General features: G+C 43.2%; 1 protein-coding gene across 2 annotated transcripts; it reads right to left on the bottom strand.

Moving 5' to 3' along the window:
* Positions 1 to 237: 237 nt before the first annotated feature.
* On the bottom strand, positions 238 to 9589 carry onecut1 (one cut homeobox 1). Of its 2 annotated transcripts, none has more exons than XM_018666773.2 (2): positions 7807 to 9589; positions 238 to 3303 (listed from the first exon to the last, which is right to left on the bottom strand). In XM_018666773.2, the coding sequence occupies exons 1-2, from the start codon at positions 8864 to 8866 to the stop codon at positions 3014 to 3016; spliced, it is 1350 nt and encodes a 449-aa protein (XP_018522289.1). In that variant the 5' UTR covers positions 8867 to 9589; the 3' UTR covers positions 238 to 3013. The 2 variants fall into 2 exon arrangements, with proteins under 2 accessions (XP_018522289.1, XP_018522288.1); XM_018666772.2 differs by having other exon boundaries at positions 7792 to 9588.
* Positions 9590 to 26667: the final 17078 nt, after the last annotated feature.

The following is a 26667-nucleotide window of genomic DNA, read 5'->3' as shown; positions in this document are numbered from 1 at the left end:
GACCTTCCGACACACAGCAGAGAGAGAGAAAGAGAGAGACGAGGAAGGCTATGGGTGGGGGGGTGGGAGTAGGGATGGAGGGTGGGGTGGGTGGGGGTGGATGAAAGGGGTCAGGGAAGAGGAGAAACAAAGACCTTTGGTTTAATCTGTAGAAGTGGACAACGGAAATTCCTTTGGTATGTTTTCATTGCATGGTTGCGCTGGCGAAAAGCACCACGGTGTGATTTTTTTTTCAAAAAAAAAAAAAGAAAAGAAAGAAAGAAAAAAAGAAAAACCTTTTCCTTGTTTCTTCAGTAGTGGCCCTTCTACAGGCTGAGGTATTCACAGAGTCAAAGGTGAGAGGTCAACAGCGGTTTAACACTTTGGTTCAAGCAAGGCACTCGTCCTGGGAGTTTTTAGAAAGATTGCAACATGTCTGCTTCTACTTTCAGGAACATGTCTGCCTATAGTTGAGTCAACAATTCTGCCCATGGCTATGTCAGCTTGTCTGCCTATTATGTGAAGATGTCTGACCTATTTGTTGGATCGATATTATCAACCTATAGATACACACTCAGAGGCATGGGCCGAGCAGAAATAAAGCTCCAAAGAATGGCACTCTGGCGGGGCACTCCGTAAAGTGTTTTGAAATTATTCATGAACCAAACTAAAGCTTTCATTTGACATATTTATTGGTTTGCCACAGTGCTAGCTTTTACGTCTTTTCTGCCAACAAAGTGGTAGAAATGCTGTACCCCGCAGGCACCTGCACGGCCACTTGTGTGTATCTATGGCTAGATCAGCATATCTGCCTATAGCTACATCAGCATGACTATCTATGAAGTTGTAATCAGAGCACAGATGAAGCAAGAGCACGCTTAGCAGGGATGCATGGGTGGAGTGCAGGTGGGAGATGGGGGGAGAAATCGGAGAAGAAAGGAAGAGAGGGGAAGAGAAAGGAAGATGGGGGGAGGAGGGGGAGACATACAACATCTTTTAACACCACTCATAGAGGCCGTGCAATGAGAAAAAATCTTTGGTTATCTTTGGTATCATCAAAGTGATAGAAATCACGTATGGAACTTGAGTGAGGTAGCATCTTTGGTTCACACTATAAAACATCAGCAGGTCTTGACACGTTTTTTTTGTTTTGTTTTGTTTTGTTTCTTGTCGTCTTTTTGGTTTTTCTGTCGGAGATGAAGAAGCAGCTCTCTCTCCCTCTCTCTCTTCCTCGCCTCTACTTCGGCGCTTGTTCTGATGAATGTAGAGCTGCTAACCCTGGCCATGAGGAGGATGATGGCGAGGGGCCAGCTTAATATATCTAATGTTACGCTGCCCCTGGGCCAGCCCTGTGTGTAGTGCTTTCCTCCTAGTGCTGAAATGCATAGCTTACCAGGAGAGCAGAGGCAAGGTAAGGGGGAGAGGGGGGTGGGGTGGGGCTGGCGGTGGTGTCTGGGGGATTGGCAACAGGCAGGGATGGGGTGGGGGGGGGTGCTTTCGTATTCAGGTGATGAGCTGACATTGCTGTGTAAGCGCCTGAAAGTGATTTGATCATTGATATCATCCCCTCCACCCAACATCTTTGATGAGGAGATAAAATCAAATACGTATGGGGGGTGGCGAGGGGGTTGACGGAGCGCCGATGAATGCTTATTATCAGAGTGATGACACAGTTTGTCCTCAAAAAAAAAAAAAAAAAACTCCTCAGAGGCTATCTGTCTACCTCACAGAAACAAGACCACATGTAGAGCCAGCATTTTCTGTTTTCACCTCTGTGGAAAAAACCTACTACAGAATGGATTTGTCTCTTGTCTGCCAGCTGCTGGCATCTGAACATATAAACTACAGTTACACCTGTAGGAACAGACTTACAGGGAAGGTTGTGTCCGTAATGATTAATCTTCACAAACAGAATTTACAGCAACATTCACCAGACTGATTGTGAAGATAAAGCTGATTCAAGAAGGCATCTATAAGGCAAACGTCAATAGATAGTAATTTTCAGGGTTATGTAAAATATTATTTCCATTTGCAGGGAACAGAGACTTTAGTATGGATGGACCATGAGCAGTAACATTCTTCTTCTTCCTTGTGGCACCTAACTAACAGTCTGTTTTAGGAGGTAAGGGAGGAGATGAGGTAAAAACACTCTCAAGATTATCAACTACAAAATATACTCTTTGGTCAAATCACTTCATAGCATGTTAAGTGGTTTTATTTCTGAGCTGCAAGAGAGGCTTCAGGGTGTAGAAGGCTTTGGTTTCTCATTTTTAAATTATTCAACGCTTCAGCATGTTGGAAGAAAGCACTACCATGTGGGTTGAGGTTAAGGGGAGGGGTCTTGGTTTGGTTTAGGGTTTTGGGTTAGCAGTCTACGTGTGGGCAATCCCCTGTCTGTCTTGGAATGCTTGATAGAAAGACAGACAGCTGGACAGACAGTCCAAACCGCCACTGATCCAAACAAGGTCACACAACGATCCAGTTGCTCCTGTAGGATTTTTTTTTCTTTAAAGATGATTGGCCAATCCCACCGGAGCTCCACATTCTGGCTGTTTTTTTTTTGTTTTGTTTTTTTTGTTTTTTTTTTTGTTTCAAGGGAGTGGACAGCTGCAGATCAGACTGCCAATAGGCTGATTAAACCTCCATTTAGGGGGACCCATCATTAAAACCAACCAATCAGATTAAAGATACGGATGGTGAATGACAGATTGATACTGGGTGGGGAGGTGAGGAGGGATGTAGTTAAAGCTAGAGACCAGTGACAGTGAGTGTGTGTGTGGGGGGGGTAAATTATAGTCTTTTTGCAGTATGTTACACATAAATGTGTTGCTGAAACAAACATTTCAAAGCAGGTCAAACAAGAAGTCTTTGGTTTGTTTTTTCATCTTTGGATACTATAAATATCAATATAGTACAGGTTTAAGGGCAAAACGTTGCTTCAAGGTCTTTTTAAGTTTCTCTTTGTTTCTCTTAAGTTTTAAAGCTTTTCCACCGAGGTTGAGTCAGTCCATGAGTTGGTCAAATCAGTCCGTCTTCAGGCTTTGGTGCAGGCGTTAGGGCCAGAGTTGGCTGAGTGACCGGAGCCGTCGTCCACCCACTTATCTAAGCTCCGGCGGCGTGCGTTCATAAAGAAGTTGCTCACTGTGGCCAGCTCCAGGCCCAGCTGCTGGGCGATGGTGAGCTGCAGCTCTTTGGATGGACGCTTGTTCTCCTTGAAGATGGCGTGGAGCGTCCGCCGCTGCACATCCGTGAACACCAGCCGGGGCTTCTTGGTCATGTTCCCTCGCTCGCTCCTGCCGTGGTCCTGTTCCTTACGCTTACACGCTGTGGAGGATTCAGGACAGAGACAGACAGACAGAAAGAGAGAGAGAGAGGATTGGTGAGGCAGAGCAGTATATACCCATGCACAAACAACAGTAATGACAGAAATCTGGATGAAAATCTTCTCTCCATCACACCTCAACCTTGGGTTTAAAAAGGTCCTCCATAAATCTACTGAATGAACTGACCCACAAATAATCTCAGTCATTCTTCTCTGCAACCACGCCATGAAGTCTGCAGGTTTTCATTCTATTCTATGGTTATTAAAGGTCAAAACCAACAACTGAACATTTCCAGTCCATTTGGATGAAAACCAACTCACAACTACAGGAGGAAAACAAGTTCACTTTTCAGTTTCTTCTCATAGATATTTACATAAGGACAATTAAGTTTCACTTTTAAATCCACAATACTTCTGCTTTTCATGCTAATTTGAGAACTGTGTCAAGTGACATTACCCTAGAAACAACAATCAAGTAATGTGAATTTCAAAATCCTCCATATATCAGCAGCAGAGGTGATGCTCAACTGACACCAGTCTTGTTTTCATATAGTCATTATGTCCTCTCACTCTTGTTCAACATCAAGAACAAACAGATCCTTTAAGTGTTATATCCTCAGGAAAGACATTGTTTTATGGTCTGTCCTCTTTTCTTTGTAGACTGAGGATGTTAATATTAGCTGACACTGGTGATAATATGCCTCCACTGCATCTCTGCCTCCCAAATAAAAATTGCAACATCTGATTTGAATAATACGTCCCCTTGACTGGATTATAACAGCAGTTTTTGAGTTAGATGAAAACAAGTAAACTCTCACCACTGGACTAAGCAGTGCATATTTAAAGGTTCCCAGCATATAGTCTCCTATCTTATAAGACTTGACCTAAAAGAATCATACAACAGCTTCAATCATACAACTGCAGGCTGGAAGCAGTGGTACAAACACCAAGACACTCTTGTCACTGGGCAAACCGCTAGGGTGCATGGGAAATAATAGCAGAATTAAACTCTTCCACATTTTGTCTCCAGTGAGCCCCACGGACCCCCTCAGTGTAATGAGCGCTGTCCACGGTGCTGAAAGCGACAGTACGCCTCCAAACAAATAAACTCCATCTGCTGGAAACGGAACCACAGATTCACATCCGCAGTTAGAGAGACGAACTTGTCGATCAGTTCGGGAGCAAATCCAACGTCTCCTCAGCTGACATCGTTATTATTATTTATTTTATCGTTTTCTTTCCACAGCCATCCAAATTGAGGTTCATCGGTGAGCAGAGGCCAGGAGGGGGCAGACGTGAGCTGCTGGAGCGAGGCCCAGTATGGACTCACATGGGGGAAAAATAATGAACGGCATATTCCAACCACGAAAGCAATTCTTAAACCAGTTCTGACTAATTTAGCAAAATGCTACTAGTGGATCTAAACGTTTCATTATAGAAAACCTCAAATGTACCAAAGAAACCAGTTCAATGAAATCCATACAGAACATCGAACAAAATGTGGATAAAATGACCAAAATGGCCTTTATAAGCGAATAAAAATGACTTATACTACACTACATAAGGTACTTGTATGGTGTCTGTGCTTGTTTAAGGGTTAAATGGCTTATTACGTCATGTTACTATGGTATTCCTATAATATGTTTGGTCTTGCTGTAATATTTTTTGCCATTGCCTCCAAGTGTAGTAAAGTCGCATCAAACAGTAGCTTCATCAGGAGATATGAACGTTTTAATATAATTATTAAGTCAGTGTAGTTAAAGCTGATTATTGCCTATTCCTCCTTGTAACCTCATTTTAGCACACACGTCCTCCGATGTGTGCTAAAGTACAGTGCAGCGGCCTTTCCGCAAAACCATAAACTGGGGTGTAATAGTGAGTATGAACGGCCCGGCGTCTCCAGTGCTGGCAAATATTAACAGAGAGCCGGAGATCCTCGTGTAAGGGGGCTGCTATAAATCAGCAGGAGTGAAGGCCACTCAGACAGCAGGAGCCACCACGGAGCGGCCTGGCCCCGGCACAGGAGGCCCGGGCAAAGAGGCAGCTTTTCCCAGGGACCGAGGGGGTGGATGGTGGTGGTGGTGGTGGGGGCGTGACAACGGCCTCGTTATCAGGTTAATCACACACACACGCACGCACGCACACGCACACACACACACACACACACACACACACACACACTGCTGCTGCTCCCAGCTAATCATTACAAACACACAGATAACTCCACACTCAAACAGACTGCACACACTGGGCCCACTTACACGATGTGACGATAGTCAGAGAACAGAGAACAACAAACAGACCTCTGTGCTGAAAATGCAGCCAATATTCAACCGGAAAACCGAGCCCTCTAACAATTCTAACGTATCTTCGTTTATTGTAAGCAGATCAGTGTGATGAATATTCACTTTCTCCAATTTCTGGAAACCACAGAAAAGCGAACAACGTTGAACACTAAAGTACACCTGGTTTGCAGACTGATACCTAATTTCTGAATGAATGAATGAATTCTGTCCTGTGTCAAATTATATCTGCCTACTTCCTACCTATTCTATTCTATTCTGTTACATTTTATTCTATTCTATTCAAGCAAATTCAGATGGGTAATTGAATACGTGGGAAAAATAGAGGAGGCCCGAGATTAATTTTAGAAGCCTAAAATCAATAAGTATATCACATCTACTTCAGCACACGATCACATCTCGTTCACGTAGGAACGAACGGATCAATAAAATTGCGCTCAGCCTATTCTTTTCAAATTCATTTAGTTTTCAAATGTAACCCCCCCACCCCAGCTTTATTTTTGGGGCAATTTAGGAAAACCTATAATTAAATATTTGATTTTTTTCAAGGAGTTTTGTTTTCTTATATAAAGTTGAGACAGGGCAGCATGCTAAAGAGAGTGTGAAAGGTAAAAAATAGTGATCACAACTGAGCAGGCCTGAGTCATGGATTTCCCTATACAGCCAGTATGAATATCTCTTCCTTGGAAAAACAAAACAAGCCGTCATTCAGTACTAATCAATAGGTTACTTGTCTGATTTTTTATTTAATTATAAGCTGACACACTAATGTTTAAAAGATGACTAAATAAAGTTAAATTATTTTTTTTCTTCATCATTTGCAAAAGTCAGTGGTAAAATCTCACCTTCGACCAACACACACCCACACACACACAACAGCAACAGCAGCAGCAGCAGATGGGAAAACTGAAAAATAATCAATTGCGATTATACTCACGCAGGAGCACGCACGCACACACTTACACGTAAATGCACGCACTTTCCACGACGCAGCCTCACTTTTCAAAAAGCCAAAAAGCCCATTTATAGGTCATTGATTAGGCCTATAAACGTTGTAAAAAACACACACACACACACACACACAAGCACGTATCTATTGGTTGTCTGTGAACGCACACGGGCGATTTGGGCCTTTTTGCGCGCGCTAATTGACTCGTGCGTACCTCGGGGACAAATTAATGGAGGATTATCAGTTAATTAGAGAAACCTCAGTCAAGTCAGGGTTAGTTTACGACCAAAACATAAACACGTGCTCTCTATTCTATTCAATTCTATTCTATTCTACTGAGTAATGCAGGCCTCTGTTTTTAAAAGTGAGAGACGAAACCCATTTCACCAACCAAATAATGCATGACTCCAGCTTCACTTGACATTTAAATTTAGTTTTAGCACTGACTCTTAAGAGCACGTGCACACTTTTCGCTCTCTGTCTGTTTACACCAAGGGCAACACAACAAAACAAGCTGCACAGTTGCATCTTCACCAAAATAAACACATTTCCTAACGATTTCTGTGCGAGAGGGATCAGTTTACGCACACAGTCCAGCGGTCGATATTTTGAGGTAAAATGACATGAGCACTTGTTTCACACGAGCCGAAAAATCAGCGTAGAAACAGAAAAGGGAAGAGGCGTACTGATACCAGGCCTCTCATGTGGTGCACGGGGATCAGCTCGGTAAGGCACTTATTTTTGGCGGCTTTTACATGTTCTTTAACACGCTGTGCGATGTTAAATTTGACCATCCGGGCAGACCTAACCTGCAGACATGGATGTCTAATTTGAGTTCAATACGTTAAGAAACCAGGGACCCCCCCGAAGCATGAGCTGGTTCTTGAGTGCATCTAATATCATTAAACTTTCAGCATCTTAGGTAAAGGTTTAATTTCTGGGAGACACGTGGAGACATTTTGTTATGTGTTATTTTGATAAGGGACTATCAGCCCAGAGGGATCACTTGTCCTGAATGCTACCCTGGTGTGATTTTACATTGTTTACACTCGGGTTGCTGTAAATGGTTTGTTGTAAAAACTGCAAGATCAGTTTTGGTTCCCAGCCCACTTGACCCCACTGCTCAGTATATAAAGTGGCATTCAGGGCCAGTGATCCTCCATGCTGATTTAACACAACTGTCTTTTTTTTCCTCAGCAACACATTGAAAGGATGAAAGCAAAAAAAGGGGGCTTTACCGAGGCTTCGCTCACCTGCGAGCCTGAGCGCACTCATGCGTTGGAACTCAGGCTCCTGCAGCCATTTCCACATGCGGCGGAAGGTCTCTCTGCCGGACTTGAGCTTGGACCAGGGTTTGGGGTTTCTCAGCAGGTCGGACAGGGTCCCCTGGGACCTGCACAGGACCCGCTGGGCAAAGATGGCCTGAGGGATGCTGTAGCGCTTGAGCTCCGTGGTGATCCTCTGCGCCACCTCTTTGGTATTCACCTCCTCCATCTGTCCCCCAGAAACACCACCCCCTCCACCGCCGCCCCCTTGCTGCCCGGGCCCGGAGGCCTGCTCCCGGCTGTTCCCCAGCCCCTGGCCGTGCCCCTGCGCGCCAAGGTGGGCGTGCGGGTGGTGGTGGAGGCCATTGATTTGTACCATGCCCGCCGAGGAGCTCATGTGCTGCTCCGTGTGTCTGCCGAGCATGGCCGGGTGGTGAGCCTCGAACCCGCTGGGGGTGAGCATCTTCTCACCGGGCATGGCGGCGCCGGGATGAGCGTAGGGAGGGATACCGGCCTGGGACGTGTGTATGCTGGCCAGACCGGAACCAGACAACGGGGACAGGCTCTGACCCATGCAGGGATCCTTGTGATGATATGCGGGATACAGACTGTTCATAGGTGCCAGGCTCCGGTCTTCTCGCATCAACGTGAAGCTGCCGCTGACGTTTCCGGGGATCCTCTGGTGGGGATGAGGGTGAGGATGGTGGGGATGGTGGTGGTGGTGATGATGTGGGGGAAACTTGTCGGACACGGTGGAGATGGGGGGTAAGGGCTGCAGTGGGGTTAGGGTGGTGTAAGTGCTGCTCGCACTCATGCCAGGGGGGGCTTCGCACATGCTGATGGCTGGATGCAGGTGTCCGGGGTGGCTGGGGTGATAGTCTCCGCTGTCCAGCAGGGTCGCCATGCCCATAGCGCGGTGGCTCAGACCCCGGGGGCTCGGACGGGAATGCGGACTGTGACCACTCAGCAGCTCTCCGTGACCGGCCACGGACTCATGGCTCACTCCGTGCAGGTCGCCAATATTCTCCATCGACAGCTGTGCGTTCATGATCCGGGCAGCGCTGTGGACAAACCATCTATCTGACCTACCGCAGTTAGCTGATGTCCAGAAGTCCTCACGTCCAGTAAAGTTCAATTCTCTTTTGTTGCTTTTTTTTTCTTTCTTCTTGCAGCAGCCTCCTTTGCTATTGCCTCCTCTCTGTCCTTATATTCACCTATTTGATTATTCTATCTCTGATGCTGTTTTGCAGAATGGAAACTCCTTTCCCGAATCCCTTTTTTTCTTGATATTTTTTTTTTGTTTGTTTGTTTTTTAAAATGTTCCCGATTCTCTTTATAATTCAAGCCCCCCCACCGCCAACCAGCTGTCCTTGCGCTCCGGTCGGGTGCCGCGCCATCTCTCTAGTTGTGTGTCTCCAGCCCTCTTCCACCGCAGCACAGATCACCGTCTACACATGCGCACTGCGGACACCCATCTCCTCCCCATACTCTCTCTCCCTCTCTCTCTCTCTCTCTCTCGCTCTAAAACACACACACGCGCGCGCACACACACACATACACACACCGCCCCGTCGCTCTGACGTCAGCTACCTTATTAAGGAAGGGAGGTATCAAACCACCTGCTAAAAGCTGCTCTCCCCGATAACCCATATTCAGCTGCCTGCAAGCCTTCACTGAAATGTGACAAACCAATGCAAATAGACGGATTTCTAATAAAATTCTCGCGGGATCGACCCGTGGAGGTGGACTGGACTCACCACCCAAAGTTTAATTGTCGCTAGTTATTTAGAAAGTGCTAAATTCATTAGGGCTGTAATCAGGCTTTATCTTCAGTCCTCCTTAAATGATTAAGTGCAAATGAAGTAAACTTCCGGGTTCATTTGGAGTTGATTTTTAACTAGTGAGGTCTGGGATTCAAAAACCTCAAAAACCTCCAATGGAAACACGCTCAGTTCTTCTCAAGAAAGCAGAAGAGAGGTGTTTGCGGGGTTTGCAACAAAACGCGGTGTTTAATCAACTTAACAAAGTTATACTCTGCGTCTTCATATACACATCACACAGATCCATTCTATCATTATTAGGCTACTTCAGCTGCAGCACCCCCCCCCCCCCCCCCCTCCACACACACAACCCCCCCCCCCCGCCAAATATGTGGCGGTTTAACCAAACGAGGAAGACTGTGGTACCTTCTCTTTTGATAGAAAAAGATGAGCAGATGTGTCTATTGTTCAACCATTAGGCTTAACGAACCAAGCCCAGCAGCAGTGTGTGTGCACGAGTGCGTATGTATGGTATGTGTATGTGTGTGTGTGTGTGTGTGTGTCCTATTTGGAGATGGACACATGCACATTTTAATCCTGAAGTTTTTAGACTAATTTAAGTGTAAAAGTTTGAACTCATGCGCAGTGGTGCTGGGGGGAAAAATGCAAACACGTGATTTATTCAAATGTAAATTTATTTTTGTTGAGAAAAATGTCCAAATAATACATATTTCCATCAACATTCACATTCAGCATCTCTAAAAAAAAATACAAGGCCATGGAGGAAATGACATGCTGACACATAGCATGACTGGTGTCCCCGCGTTGTTGCAGAGCATTATGTCAACAAAAAACAACCTGCAGCCCTGATAAAACGCCGGCTCCTTACTTACATGTCAGGGGCCGTTTAGCCCTAATAGAGCGGTAGCGCAGGGCGTCCTCAGCCTGCCGAGGTGACAGCTTGCAGCGGTCAGTGTCCTGCTGGACCCCCCGCTGAATGAGGGGACATGTCAAAGGTGACGCTTCAAGACTCCCAAAGCCAACATCTGCGGGGGGACAGATTAACCTTTCAGACTTTTCCCTGTCCTTGGGACCTGCTATGGGGCCCCGCATCTGTCAGGGCCCCCCACAATAGATCCCAAACGCTCGGTTGAACGAGTTAAATAAAAGAAAAAGAAGGGAGGAAAAAAAAAGAAGAAGAGAAGAAGTTAAACTGTCTCTGATGTGAAGTCAATGTCAACGGCGTGTGTGTGACGTGTGTCGAGACAAAGGGACACTAATGCCTCGAAGTGTGGCTGTCCAACCGTGTAGTCCTGTGGACATAATGGACTTTAGAGGCAGGCAAATCATGGCTGACGACAGGGAAACAAAAACACTGTGAATATAATTACAAATTCATTTTGAAACAGGTTTTGTCATGTTCCATTTTGGGATACCTACACTTTAATCACAATTAAATCTGATTTTTTTTTTATCTTATAAAGAGCGTTTAGTTTTATCTTATTCTATAAAATCAATCATAACTTAAGTTTTTTAGTGTAGGACAATTTATTACGCTTTTATTTTTGTTGCACGCTCGCACAGACACACAGACGAGATGCAGAAAGGCAGAGGAATATGAAAAGCCACGGTTTGGCCTTACATGGCAGCAAACCTCATCTACACATTCTCATGCGGATCGATAGGCTGCTGCCGTGCCTGCACGACCTGAGTTGTGTGTTTATGTGCGCTGGCTCTCTATGGCCATTGTGCCGAGGACAGGCCTGGCCCCACGAGCCGGTGACATTTGCTTTGCAGAGAATATAAGGGGACACGCTTTTCTGAGCACTGGTGAAAGAGGATACATTTCAAGCGAAATTCAATTCAATTAGTACAAAGGAAACACGGGGCAGAGACCAACAAGTAGCGCCCCACAGATCCATATACCTGGTGATATGGATATGTAGAGGCAGGAAAAATGTTTGCTTTCGTTTTCACAGTCCAGCGCTGGAAGAAGAAGAAGAAAAATGATAATAAAAAAATATGTGCCAGAGCAAAGTGGGGCCATGCAATGGGCACCTGAACGCACCGTGACAATTACTTGCAGGTTTCACACTGATTATTAATCAGGGGGGCATCATCCCCGTGAAGCCCACCGCAGCATATCCGAGCAGAAACAATATAATGCCTCGCAGAGAGGACCGTGGATCAATATTTCTGCAGCTCTGCAAAGTGACACAGCGTTGCAAGCGTTATAGATGTTCAGACCGACAATTACAGCTTGTTTAAGAGTAAGCCTTTGCTAAATGGCATCTGGTGAAAACTAAACTTTTATAAATGAGGCTACTTGACTTTGGCCTATACATATGGTCATTTATGGAGAGATGAGCCCATACGGTATAAGGGCGCGTACATGGGGAAACTGAATTAGCCTTTTGAAAATAAATCACATTTGTTCTTGTTTTATCCTTGTGAAGCAGTAAACTAATTTACTGGTTCACCTTTTAAACTCCAGAGCTCCCATAAATATCGTTTCTCTGCAAATCTATTGTATGATTTATCCTCAAATCCTCAGCAAAGTAAATGATATTAGAGAGAGCTACAGATATGTTAAACGGTGAAATATTTGAGAAGATATGATGATAGATATGATTATTCCTTCCTGCGCTCTTTTCTTTAAAAAAATGTGCACTGCAGTGTTGGTGGCTGGCCTTTACAGCATATTTGAAGTATAGGCCTTGAGAACACACCACACCGCGCCAATCAATACTGAATAAAATTATAATTCCTGGAGGAACTCAGGCTAAAGCCTTTGATTTGTTAGAGTAAATAAACCTAAAAATATACGTTTTTCATATGTACTTTGTCTGTAGCATTTCAGCCGTATATGCACATATATATCTTACAAATGATTTTCGATTTGAATAAAATGATTATCTAAATTAGCAACATAGATATTTCTTAAAGAAAAACATAAGTCTACTTATATAAATTAAAATAATGTCAAATCTGTGCAGGTGACGCAGTTTTACTTTACTAAGGGTGAAAAAAACAAGTTAAAAAATAAGGAAGATGGATTTAAAAAATTATTTCGACCTCATTGACAGCCAGTTAGCAGACAAACTAAGATTATATTAAGAGCTAAAGCGAGATCATCTCATTTTAAGCTTCTAATCCCACATTAGAGCATTTAAGAGGAAGTGGTCTGAGTTTTCAAAGTAAAATCATCAGTGACTAATCTCAGCAAACACGAGAAAATGAACCTCAGAGCTACATTAATAAAAACCACTTGAATCCCCCTCCCCTTTATTAAGGAATTTACTTTTTATTTTTCCTCCTAATTAATAAAAAAAAAAAAATGCCATCAAGGCCCGAGCAGCAGATGCCGGACCTGCTGCCTTGCTCAGGGGTAAATCAACTGCCTCTTCCCCTTGTGTTATTCCGCGTCACTTGCTCTGATTCGCGCACTCATGTGAGATTAATAAGGCATCACTTTACATTAAGGTGTCCATATGCCGCCCAATTACTCCCTGTAACTTTGGTGAGACTCCAATTATGACGACAAAACCGTGTTAACGATAGCCAAACCAACCCCACCGTGCTGCTCCAAATGTGCACTTCAAAATCAAATGACCTCTTCTGATTCAAACAGACTGTGAACATTTAACAGTTTTGAGAAATAAGAAATGTCCTCCACATTTCTGCTGAGAGTTCTAAAAATTTACTTGAATGATTTAGTATTTTTGGTGCCATAACTTTTCAGCTTTTCTCTTTTTTAATAAAAAAGTATAATTCTAGTAAAATAATTTATTCAACTTTTATGTCACTGTATTAACTTATGATATGTTTGCAAGGAATTTCCATGGATAATTGTGCTGGCTACAATCACTACGGTGGCGAAAGAACAATTGGCACACTACATCCTCTGAAATGTACAATATTTATTTTAATATAAACTAAAATGCAAATCATTACCTTCCTGTATAAATACTTCCTAATTTAGACAGGACATTCCTCTCTGATTTAGGGTTTAATAATAATAATAATAATGACAATAATAATAATAATGTATCAAATTAGTGCAACATTTTTCCATATGATAACAACACCAGGGTGGGGCTGCTTCCCAATAAGAGATCTGACGACATGTTTTCTGGCATAATCATCTTTTCCGGTACATCGTTGTCTTTGCACATGAAGTAACTACAGGCTCACCACTTATAGGAGAAACTTAAATGTTTCAGTTGAATTAATTTAAAGAGAGTTTATTTTTATTTCCCAAAACAGCTTAATCTGAGCCCTACAATGTGTGTGCATGCGCGCACGTGCACACCTATAGTTGATCACGGACTTTATTTATCAGTTCATATCAGGAATGTTTGTGTCTTCGTTTAAGGGTAACTAGAACGCGTTATGAAACACCACAGTTGGAGTGTGCAGATGCACAGAGCTGCATTATGCAGAAAATCAATCAGTAATTCGTTATAATGTTGCCCACTGCGGGCTTGGCACTGCATTATCATAGCAACATTAAATAAAGCCGGATCTTTCATTGAGGCAAATATCCTCCAGGCAACGTTGTTTGGCCATAAGCTGATGCCAGTGTGTGGATATTACAGGTTGAAATGTGTCGCAGCTGCTGTAAGTTTGTGTGCAGTTGTATCAGGGCGCATAGGAACAGTCTGATGCTGTGCGTCAGAGTTGGACGGCACTCTTTTGTCCATGTCTCAACAGGGTGCCAGGGTGCAAAATGTCTGCATTTAAAACTCCTCTTCTGCGCCACACACAAACACATGCACGCGCGCGCGCGCGCACGGACATCGCACACACACACATACACGCTCACATAGTGGTCCCCGACTTTACCGCAGGATCCTGTCCTGTCATGCATCTTTAACAGCCTTCCCAGCCCCACTCCCATACAGCAGAGCGCAAAACGACAGCGCCCGAACATCAGTTTACATAAACGCTTTAACTCCAACATATACGACTTGCGAAAATAAAGCAGAGGACGCGCTCGCATCCGCGCGTCTCCTCCGTGTGTTTTCCCCTCGTCCCACCCTCTCCCTCGACCTCCTCCGGTTTCCAGCTTTTCCTCCACGAGTCGCCAAGAGTCCCCAAATCCTGACCGAAGTAAACATCCTTAACCACTGCATGTGCCTCCGTTTCCAGTCGCAGATTATCCCGTCCCGCGATAAAAAGCCTCTCTTTTTCCTGCTCCGGTGCCGTTCTTCTCTCCGTGCTTTTCTCGATGCAGGCGCATTTGAATAGCTGGCCGGTGTTGTTATGGATCCGTGCGCGCTGAAAGAGAATCAGTATGCAAATTGTTTCAGTATCAATCGAAAGGTTCGATCCGCCTGAGCGTCAGCCCCTTTGGCACGGGAGGACTCCTTTGCTGCATAAATGTTTATAATGATCCCATGTATTAACACAGACAGAGAGAGGAGAGAAAATACTGGACTTTTATTAAGATGTAACTTAAGATACTCTTTTGCAGAATAAATTCAATGTAAATTTAGGGATGCAGTGGGATGTAGATGGTGCCTCCATGGCTAAGACTCAGAGCCATTACTCAGCTCAAACACCTTTTTATTAGGGAAATAAACCGAGAGCACAGTCACAGGGTATATCATATGTGGCACTAAACTATTTATATGTTAATATTTAATATTTAATCTTAAAACCCTCACTGAGGGACTGGTCCATGCAAGTATAATTTTTTGCTCACAAGTGGAGACTGAAATCATCTTGTTTTAACATCACACCACTAATTCTGTATTTTGCAGACACAAAACAAGCGTCATCACTTGTCTTGTTTGGAAATTAATACTTGAATGATTATTAAGGATGGGAAATAACCACTCTTATATGACTTACAGTTGTATGATTTGAATAAAGTAGCTTATAGTAACAGGCTGGTACCGTTTCAAGCATGATGATCTGGCCTTTAGGGGAGTGTAACAGTGCTGATGAACACACTCTGGAAAAGAAGCACCTGGGTGAGGATGGATAGAGAGAGGAAATGAAAGAGGGCAACAGCAAAACACCTGAGGGGATGAAAAATATGAGAGCAGTACAACATGGGAGGAGTGCAGGCGGAGGAAAGGGAGTAATGGACGAAACACACGGAAAGTGGAGTGCATAGGTGGCGACAGGAGCGGGTCTGAGAGTTTAAGCAATCAAGAGCAGGACAGGGAAGACGGAGGAAAAGAGAGGAAGGGCAACACTAGGTGAAAGGAAAGGCTGCGACGAGGGCAGCGAGAAGGAGAGTGTGGTCAGGGGGAGATAAAGCGTAGAGTCCGTTATCCATCTGTCTCAGGGTTAGAGTTTGACCAGCTGAGGGGGTCAGGGGTGAGGGGTCAGTGACCCTTCAGCCTGAGGGCTCTGTGGTCAGTGGGACGGCAGATACACACTGGGAACATGATTATGAGGTAAACAAAAAAAGGTGGATGCATTACTTTCCATCCAAGATCCTCCTTTTGTACAGATAAGCCAGTTTATTAGAAGAATGGACTGGTTTCGTTATTTAAATACATTTATCAGGATTAATTCTATTTAGTGTCAAAAGTAAACAGAAATGGGTGGATGAGCATGTAGTTTCCTCCTTTTCAACATCTACGAAATGGATTTCTGCACTACAAAAATGTAAAATTTTCAATGTAAAATGTCATTTGTTTATACACACTGGATGTATTACACAGCACAGTATTATGAGAACGAGGACATTCACTATTTGGCTTTAAAATGTCCAATTTTGTGTACAGACAATGTCAGTTCTAGGTCTATTTAGTAGCTACTCAGGAGCTTTTGGTCATATCACATGATCTTCATCAGCAGATGCAGTTTGCCCAGTGGTTAAAGTAGTTCATTTCATCTCAGTTCAGTTTTATAAGTCATATGTGCGTTAACAGTCAACAGCGTTGGATGAGAAAACAGCTCAACAACAGGAGCACCAGGTGTATAAGATAAAAATCAAATTGATCACACTTAATGACAAGTTCAAAATACTAGTATTTCGGCCTGCATGCAGCCTATTCATGAATTTCCCGAAAGTGTGTTGTGTGATGGGTCACCTGATGTGATCTGGATAACGCCGTGAAGCCTTTGGTCTTGGACAGCTGTTGATGGGTCTGCAGTCTGCGATAATCCATTTATCGACAGCATTAGTTATCTTAATTGTTGTAGTTTTGTTGACGGACCTGTCCTGGCTGAATTGTCCCAGTGTAGTTTGACGAACACAGCTACATCCAGTCTCGGTGCTAGCATCTTTGCTAACATTAGCAAAGATTATTTTTTGCCCGAAGACGGTGTTTTCAGACTCGTTGTGGTTCAACTGAAAGCGAGCTCATCGCGGCACCGCGTACACACAACTTTGGGTTTATCGAAACTTCCATCTGAAGGCTTTTTAAAACGAAAAATTCTGTTAGCACATCCGGCGATACCTCCTCACATATTGCGGGAGCTGCGCTTGCGTCACCTTTCACCTTTGACCCCGAGCGGCAAACAGTCGCGCTGGAATCATGGGAGGAAGTTGTGTTCAGACCACAGAGGTTCAAACTTGGTATTGTGGATAATTTGCATTAAAACAAACAAACAAACAAACAAACAAACAAACAAACAAAAAACGCGTTAAGTTTTCTGGATTAATGGCGAGTATTAATACATTATATAACATTATAAAATGAGGATTTAGCTTATGTGTAAAAGTAAAAGTGATGGGTATATACAACAATGATTGCACGCCGAAGAAGTTGTGGTTCAATAGCAGTCACGGTTGATAGTGTATAGAAGACACTGTATACTTAAAATGTGGCCTTAAACCTTTTCATGAATTTTACTATTTTATTTTAGTTACCTGACATGTTATTTACTACTTATAAATACCTATATTTATATGTATCTACTAACCATCTACCTCTTTCTCCTAATGGACCAAGTTTGAAATGAAACAATAAGACGCAGTGTTCTTCTCACTGTTTATATGTCCAGTTGCCAGAACTGTAATGGGTTTGAATCTGTATTTTACAGTTGTTTTTAATTGTTAAGTTTACATAACAAAAATACAAAAAGTTTGAAATAAAGAAGAAGATATAGTTAAGAATAAATGTAGTGGACTGTGTTCCATGAAACTGCAAAGCTCAGAGGTGGATATCTCTGTTTAAACTTTAATAATGCTTTGAACGGCAGTGTCCCTCTTGATCAGTTAAGATCCTCTCAGCCACTTACATGATAGGAAGTGTCATACTGAATAACTAGGTCTCACCTGTTAAAAGTGATGTGTGCGCAGTGCACACTGTGTGCAGATTTAACGAGGCGCTCGGTGGTTAGGTCAAGGATTGCTGTCCTTTACTTGTGCCTGAAAATCTATATCTTGGAAAGGGGAAGGATTATATATTTTATGTCAACAAGAGGCTGTCCTCTCCTTTTGTGTGTGTGGTTGTGTGCAGCTTAGCATTGTGCACATTGTGTGTGAAACTTTGACTGTTGGTGTGTATGTCTGTGTTAGTGAGAAGAAAAGAGACTTCATTGATGGGGGTTTGTGCCATAAGATGTAGGGTGTCAGTGTTTATATACACAAGTAAATGTCTTCATGCCAACTGTGGCTGCACTCTTACATACAACTTTATGTATTTATAACTGAGAATCCCCTTTAACTTCACTTCACTTCACATTGAGTCGACATGGGCATTATATATCTATGTCTCAAAGTGAATACAGTCTGAAAGAAACATACGTTTTTTACTGTTTGTGCATTTTAGCTGGAAAAAGCTGGCAAATAAAATCATTGATCAGTCTGAAGTTCAGCCACACTGAAATCAGAGAGCCAGTGTCATGATTTCAACGTCATGATTTCAGTGTCACATTCTATTGCAAATTCTTTCCAAAAAACAGGATGACAGTGCAATATTTTTATAGTTTGTTGACACATAACACTACAACAAACAATTAGGTTTCAAGTGATACAAATATTATTAATACATTTTTCAGCATGAAATTGGAGGCCAACAACATTGACTGGTGCCAGCAGTATCTCTTATTGTATTATTTTCTACTCCTCCAGCTGTCCACTTTGTCATTTAGCATCGCCTGCTTGTCCCTTTACCCGAGGGCAGAGTTTGTCCAGGACTGGTCATATATGTGCCTCTTTTTCATCACCTTAACTTTAACATGTAGTTTATGAAGAAATATTGTATTCAGCAGGTTTTATCAGCAGGTCGATCATTAAAGTACATTTTAGAGAAATTGGGTAAATTGATCCCTGCCCATTACTCTGCAGGCAAGTGGTTGATGTTTGGGCTGATGAGAACACATGGATCTGTGGATGAGTGTGTGTCTGTTAAGAATATGTTGAATTAGATGATCAGTATATTTAGTTTTGTGCATGTATCTTGTACAAATATCTATCATAATTTATCATGTATGACATGATGAGTACAGTATACACAGGTGTGTTTCTGCATTTTTGTGTTTGTGTGTGTGTGTTTTGGTGGGTGGGGGTAGGTGGGGGGGCATGTGGAGGGATTAGTAGGGAAAGTGGCTGGGGTAAGGACAATGATAGCTGCATCTAAAAGAGGATTACATGGGTTCCCCCTGACATCATGTACCTGCCATTATGGGATTACGGACGCCACTTCCACCTTCTCCATTCAACAGTGCAGTGCAGGGCCAAAGCCTTCAAAATACCTTAGCACTCGTACAGGCTCAAAACCTCAACAAGAGAGGGAATGAGGGTGGTCCTGTGAGGTCAGCAGGTAGAGTGCAGTACTGACGCTGCCAATTCAGAGTTAGGTTGGTTTTTTTTGTAGGTCTGGAACCCATTGTGTTAATCCAAGATAAGACCATATGTGCTTGTGGTGTGTGGATAAAAATGTTGTCTGTGCAGGTGATCGTATAGACGTAGAGATAGATTCGACACCCAGAAAATACAATTTAAACCAACTGTGTGCACACAAACACACACACTCATAAGTGCCTTATAAACACCACTGCATTCACAGAAACACAAACACATGCTGACAAGTTCGATTACAGACCTGCTATGCACCTTAAACCACGTTGATGTGTATGTGAGGCATATACTGTAGATGCAGACACACACAAACAGGCATTTTATGAGAGAAAATGAAGTGAATGGAGCTATGATTGCCTCTCACGCACATGCACACATACACCCCCTTGGTAACAGTGAATACTGATTTGGCACAGTCTCTCATGATATCTATTGTTCATTAGTCATTGTTATCCCGCTTTGATGTAGCTGTAATGGGCTTTAGATGTGTGGACCAGCTCCATAAAGACCCCTGTTTAGTAATGGCCACAGTTTAAATGCTCTTAATGTGCTGTCGAGGTGTGGGGAGGGGCTAGGAGCTGTAAATCACAGAGGTGGTGGTGGTGAAGAAAGGAGTGATTGGAGAAGAGAAGAGAGGAGAGGAGAGGAGAGGAGAGGAGAGGGGAGGAGAGGGGAGACGAAAGGAAAGGAGAGGGGGGAGGGAGGGGACGAGGGAGGGGACGAGGGGAATGGAATCTGTGTGTGTGCATTCTGACGAGGCAGAGAGCCTCCCTCCGAAACTGCAGATGTGTTTACACAGCTCAGGTTCACACAGTTGCCTGCACAAGTGCACACACACACACACACACACACACACACACACACACACACACACACACACACACACACACACATACACACACATGAGTTGAGCCCTCCCTCTAGTTAAGGTGCTCCTGTGTCATGTGTATGCGCACATTGAGTTTAGCATTGAGCTCAGCGACAGGGGATTAAACTAATGTAACTGTGTGAGTGTGTGTGTGTGTGTGTGTGTGTGTGAGTGTATGTGTGTGATCTGTCCTGTTCCCAGTAGGGACAGAGCAAACAGACAGAGGCAGCTATCAGCCTCTCCATTGTATTCATCTGATCACTAATCTTCAATGGTTAAATCATTATCCATCCACCGCCTCAGCAAAGGGCCAGGCAAACACTACTGGGCTGTCACCAAGCAGCACTAGTCCCTAATATGTTACTGACACACACACACACACACACACACACACAGATACAAGGGCTCATACAATACATACATATACAAACTCCACACCTGCTATAATACTCAGAGGAATGCACACACGGGCAAAAACACACAAATACAATCGTGCACTTTAACACACACACATTGTATATGTGTACATATGTATGGACACACACAAAGAGTAAGAGTTGTTGCCATCTTCAGGTCTGAGGGGCCTCCATCACTCCCAGCAGGATACTCAGGCAAATCTAATTGCAGGTAAATGTACAGTGCTCCTCTCTGTGGCTCCTGTGTGGAGAAGATGGGAGGAGAGGCCCAGCGACATGGTTAGTATTGGTCGGGATGACTGATCGGCCCTGCCCTAACCACATTAGACTGTGGAGAAGTGGCTGGCTCCCTTTCCCTCCCCCCTCTACACGCCGCAGCTACACTCCCTCCCAGCTCCTACACTCCTTCAGAGATGGCAGAGGTGGTCGGCAGGGCTTTGGTGGGGCAGCTACGCGTGTGTGGGGGTGGTGGTGCTGGGCGTGACCTGCCCCTGCCACGGATCCCCGCGTATCAACCTCCAATAGAGAAGCCCACGGTTGATTGGAGCGTATTAGCGGGCTGTTGGGCTGGAGGTAGTCCAGGCCCAGCGGAGGGCTCTGCCATCTAAGATCTGATCAGAGGTTATTAGCAGTAAAGAGCCACTGTGGATGAGGGGAGGAGAGACATCATTTACAGGGTCAGAGCCTGGCCGCACAGAGCCAGCTGGGCAGTGCACATGCGCACACACACACCACACACACACACACACAGAAAAAACACACACAAGGCTACATGCGCACACACTGGACAGTAAAGGGCGGCTCATTACTCAGTGAGAGCTCAGGTTTCCAGTGTAGACCTCTCCATTAGACCCCCAGTTAGGGAGAAATGAATGGCTGGAGCTTCTCCGCACTCATAAACCATCCAACCATCCACAGCAGGAGAAAATGAGATACAAGTAAAAGGAGGGAGGGGAACTTAGAGGTAGTATGTGTGTGTGTGTGCGTGTGCAGGGAGAGCTGAGGGGTCCTCGGGGTCTTTGAGATGGAAATGTCCAGCTGGCCGGCCGTCTGCTGCCTGACCCCTGGGCTCAAGGTCAAAAGCCAGGGCCCCCAACCAACCGACCACTGACCAACACACACACACATACAGTATACACACGCACATACACAGTGCACAGACACACAATATCTACACTTGTTCCTATCCTGCTTGTGTTTGTATGTGTGTTTTTATGTGTGTGTTTTCAAAGAGAGGGAGAGGGAGTGTGCACTCTGCCGTGTGTGTGTAATTGATCATTTAATCTAGCTGACATCATAATCCCCGACGCGTGTTTAACAAACTGGCTGACCAGCAGAGGAGCAGAAGGGCTGAGTAATTATCTCATCTGGATACATTAATAACGAAGCATCACTCACCGCTACCTCGGCTCCATTGGTCCTGAATCAATCACAGTGCACAGCCAAGTGTGTTTGCATGTGTGAGCGAGCAAATGAGAAGAACAAGAGAGAGAGCGTGCATTTGTGTGTATTCAGTCTTATGTGTTAACATGCATGTTCGAGGAAGCTGCATTGATGCGTTGTACCTCGAAGCAGAGTGTCGGCCATCACACAGCCCAACCTGCAGCAGGAGTGAGCTAAAATGGAGACCGGTGCATGTGTGTGCCGGCTTCTTGTGCACCTGCAGTATTACATCTGTGTATGGATTTGTAGGAAAGCCAAAGCGCTCAAAAAATGAACCACAAATCAACAATATTGGAGGGGAAACAATCAATAAATTTAATCGAGAGATGAGAATATGAGAAGGATATGCGGTGCGCATCAAGGAACAGGCATATTGTTTTGTTTCAAACTGAAGTGCACATTCAAAGCCAATTGCTCAAAGGACAAAGATCCACACAAACGGCTATCAAATTAAATGGAGGCTGAAACAAAGAGAAGCGGACCTATGCATGTGTCCTTGTGTTTGTGAGCGGTGTGTGTGTGTGTGTGTGTGTGCGCGCATGAGGGTCTTAGGAAAATTATTGCTATTGATTTAAGGCGGAGAAACGTGGAAATGTTACCAGATGGGACATTTAGCTGTGAGTGGCTTCGGATGAGACGAGTCATCCTCGAAAGGCCAGGGCAGGGAGATGCAGCGAATGCACATCAAAACATCCAAATCTTCCCTCAGGATGAATCCACAATTCACCATCAAAATCTGAGGTACACTGATTCATGCTCATGGGGAGCTTCATTGTTGCCCAAAAACTATTAAAAACACATCAGTGAGCTATACTGTTGCAGTGCATGTCACAAAGTACACTGCAGTTTATTTTGAGCTGATCTCACATACATGTCCTCCAGGAGCAAATAGAGCAATAATTGTGTATCAGTCTCCAGGTGAAAATAGTCCCTACAGCTGTACTCTTTACTCCTGTTTGAGTAAGGCTTTCTGAAAACTACAGTGCCCAGCTGATTTAGGAAATAACCTTTTAACAAATTAAAATTTAATATATTCTGTAGGAACCAATGGGCTTGAGGGTGAGTGTCACAGAAAGGGTATGGAATTTAGTTTTACAGTGACCAAGCCACTTTTGGTTTTCATCTTTTGGGATTGGGACATGGGATTTTTGGCATTAAATTTCAAACATGTACAGCAGCTGCTGTCAACATAAAATCAGATGCTCAGACAGTGAGGGAATCTTAAAACCAGTGTGAAAACAGTGTGTGCAATGTACTCACAGAAGGCACCATACTATAGAGACCTGGCATTGAGATCCACTCTTTCACAGTCATTACACTACACATCATAAGACACAATCATGGATTATTTTCTGACGAAAATCACCAGAATCTTCAAAAATAACAAAAGGTTAGTTTTACTGCATCACATTGAAATCACAAGTTCTTTTCCTTGCAAGCGCTTTGTGGATTCAGGGTTGGCAAAGCATTTCAGACACACACATGACATTTGTATAAATTCACTCTGTTCAGCTGCCTAGTGCTATCATCACTGAGCACACACTGGACTAACGGGGAGCTCAGTACCCTGCAGAGGGAAACTGATTGTAGAGTGATAAGCTTGCAGTCCTGTGTCTGCGCCCTCTGCAGGGTGAGTTATGTTTTTAGAGCAGATTGTCCCTTTAACTGTCTGTTCTCTCTGACCACTGACCGCTGTCCGTCTGCTCTGGTTCAGGTTAGGAGCCTCTCAGTAGAGCTGTTCAGATTACACCAACAGCTCAATAGAGACAAACTCAGCATGCTGCAGCAGATGCACACACACACACACACACACACACACACACACACACGTGCGCTGCACAATTGCAGTAAACAATATATGAAGACACACGTGCCTGCACATAGACATTAATTTAATTTAACTGCACCTAAGCACATCTGGAAACATCTACACACACACGCACACACACACACAAACACGCACACACACACAAAGAAAGCCTGGCAGTCTGTTGTTCTTCAAGTTAATTTGACACAGAATCGATTTGATCCCTCGTCATCTCAATAATGATAGAAAAGATGCTAAATGCAATAGAATCTCTGAAATCTAATATTTTGGGGTCAAATCGTTTAATGAAGAGCAATCTGACTCTGGACTTTCACTGTTCGTACTGCATGCTATTTGTTAAGATGTTGTTTTTCCAGATGCTTTGTTGGATTACAGTAAATTTAAAACGATACTGCAAAATTGTCTTGTAGGAACTGCAACTAAACTGTTCTCAATATTACAATTACATTTTAGGTATAAGGCTGACTGAACTTTTACTTAGGGTGAATTAAAGGCAGACTCTAAAGGGAAAACAAAAGGGTCAGAGCAAAAATCAACACCTAGCTATGACAATCAAATTGATTGATGTGTCTTTGACAATAACACATGGATTAATCCCCTAATTGATTGATGTTTTTTGAAGCTGCAGCAGAGGTACATTTTACACCATATATTCCTAAATATAAGTCTATATTTTCAGTTATGAACTTAAAGACTTTCTTATTAAAAAGTCAAACTCTTCTGTTATTTATGTGATTAGATTCTATATTAGATGGACAAATTTGAGGTTTAAAGTGTGTATTGGAGCAACAAACTTGCAAAAATACAGTAATAGATCAAACTCATCATGAGCAACTGAAAATGTGATATTGTGACATTTTCTGCAAAGTCATACTCATTACCTATTGCATGATACAGTATAGGCTGTTGACATACTGTAGCCATGTCAATACTGTAACACAGACATTTCTTTTGATAAATATGATTAGTATATCAAAAACACTAGCTATATGCATCTGTATTACTTGTGACACAAGGTAAGAAATAACCCTACAGCTGACATCTATTCCTGTAGAGGCTGATAATAGCTGTGATTGCGTGTCTGAGCTGCAGCTTAGTGAAACAGGACCTTTGAGTTGTTTATTTTCACAATCATGTGCAACAATCATACCTTAACCTTATATGTGAGTGCTTTGTGGTACCTTATGTGTGTGTGTGTGTGTGTGTATTTCTGTAAGTGTATGTGTGGGATTACCCATGCTGTTATCAGCGGCAAGCCGCCATTCACTCCAGCTGAAATGAAAGGTTTTCCTCTGTCACAAAGCAGTTTCTTTGTTTCCATGGTGCCATTATTATGTCAAAATCCCGGAGAAAACAGAGGGGGGAGAAAAAAAAATCAATGTTCCCCATCACCAACAGCAGTCTCAGCCTAGCAGGCTGCCACCAAGCAAGTACACACGCCAACACATGCATACACAGGCAGTTGGAGATAGAAAAAAAAAAGTTGCCCCTGCGACTAAAATCTGTTTATTCGATTTTTTCACCGAAGGAAGTGGACAACAGTATATTGTGGATATTTTTGGTAATAGCGGGAGAATGCTTGAAAAGGTAATGACACAGAGAGGTTAAAATGGAGAAGTTTTCAATGTTTGTGCAACTCTCATATAATCAGTAGATTCAGAACAAACTGACATTATTTACAGTTGCTGCCTGAGTGAGAGCGTAATCTGCTCTCACACTCCCACATCTCATGGCAGGTCTTTGTCATTAAAGGACGCATCTGTTATAGTAGAAACAGGTCAACAAAATATACTGCAGGTCTGGAAAGCCAGACTTACAGTGTAAAGATGAATACCAAATATACAGCATGTCTGTTTTAAGGATTTAGGACAAGAGAGTTGTTCATAAATAATAGTCTTATTTGAGTAAAACTAAGTCGCAGTGTTTAAGAATCTCTTGCTGCTTAGAATATTATTTTAAGGTATGTTTAGGTAGAAAGAGAAGTGAATTTCCCCATGTCACATCTGTTTGTGTTAATTTGTCCCAAACAACTAATGTGCCAACTGTACATTAGTTGTAATGTACATTAGGTGTACTGTACGTTAGCTGTATTGTACGTTAGCTGTACTGTAGGTTAGCTGTAATGTACTTAAGGTGTACTGTATGTTAGCTGAACTGCACATTAGCTGTAATGTACTTTGGCTTTGTAATGTATTTAAGGTGTAATGTACGTATGTTAGATGTACTGTGCATTAACTGGCTAGCAGTGGACACTAACTTATTTAATTATTTAGATATAACATTTAACTTTTTTTAACATATAAACATACTGATAAGAATGACATATAATGTGCTTTACATTTTTACATTAATTTCTGTATATAACCTAGTCCTATATTGTAATCCCTCACAATATTTTACACATGTTTTAATTGCTTCTCTTATCATGTGGAGAGCTGAGCATTTGTTGTTTCTTGTATTTGCACTGCCAGAATAACCATCATCTGAGGACACATTCAGTTCTCCAAGTCTATAATCAACATTGCCCACTGTTCAGCAAAAGCTTTTCTTCTAAGTTAGCTGCGCAGATCAGTGACTGCAGGAACACCAGTTTTCCAAGGTATGTTGCCTTTCTGCCTCTCTGATTTAGCTCCTCCTCTGTTTACTCCAGTTTAGATAAATACGATCCATGATCCAATATTACATTGCATTTAGCTTTTAGAGTTTCCTCAGAAGACAGCATAAGTGTAAAAGTCAGCCTCACACATATTACAAACTGGATTGGA

The sequence above is a fragment of the Lates calcarifer genome, linkage group LG2 (genome assembly GCF_001640805.2).
Source record: "Lates calcarifer isolate ASB-BC8 linkage group LG2, TLL_Latcal_v3, whole genome shotgun sequence".
NCBI lineage: Eukaryota > Metazoa > Chordata > Actinopteri > Centropomidae > Lates > Lates calcarifer.
Note: the sequence above shows the minus strand (reverse complement) of the source record. Positions and strands in the feature narration are given on the sequence as shown.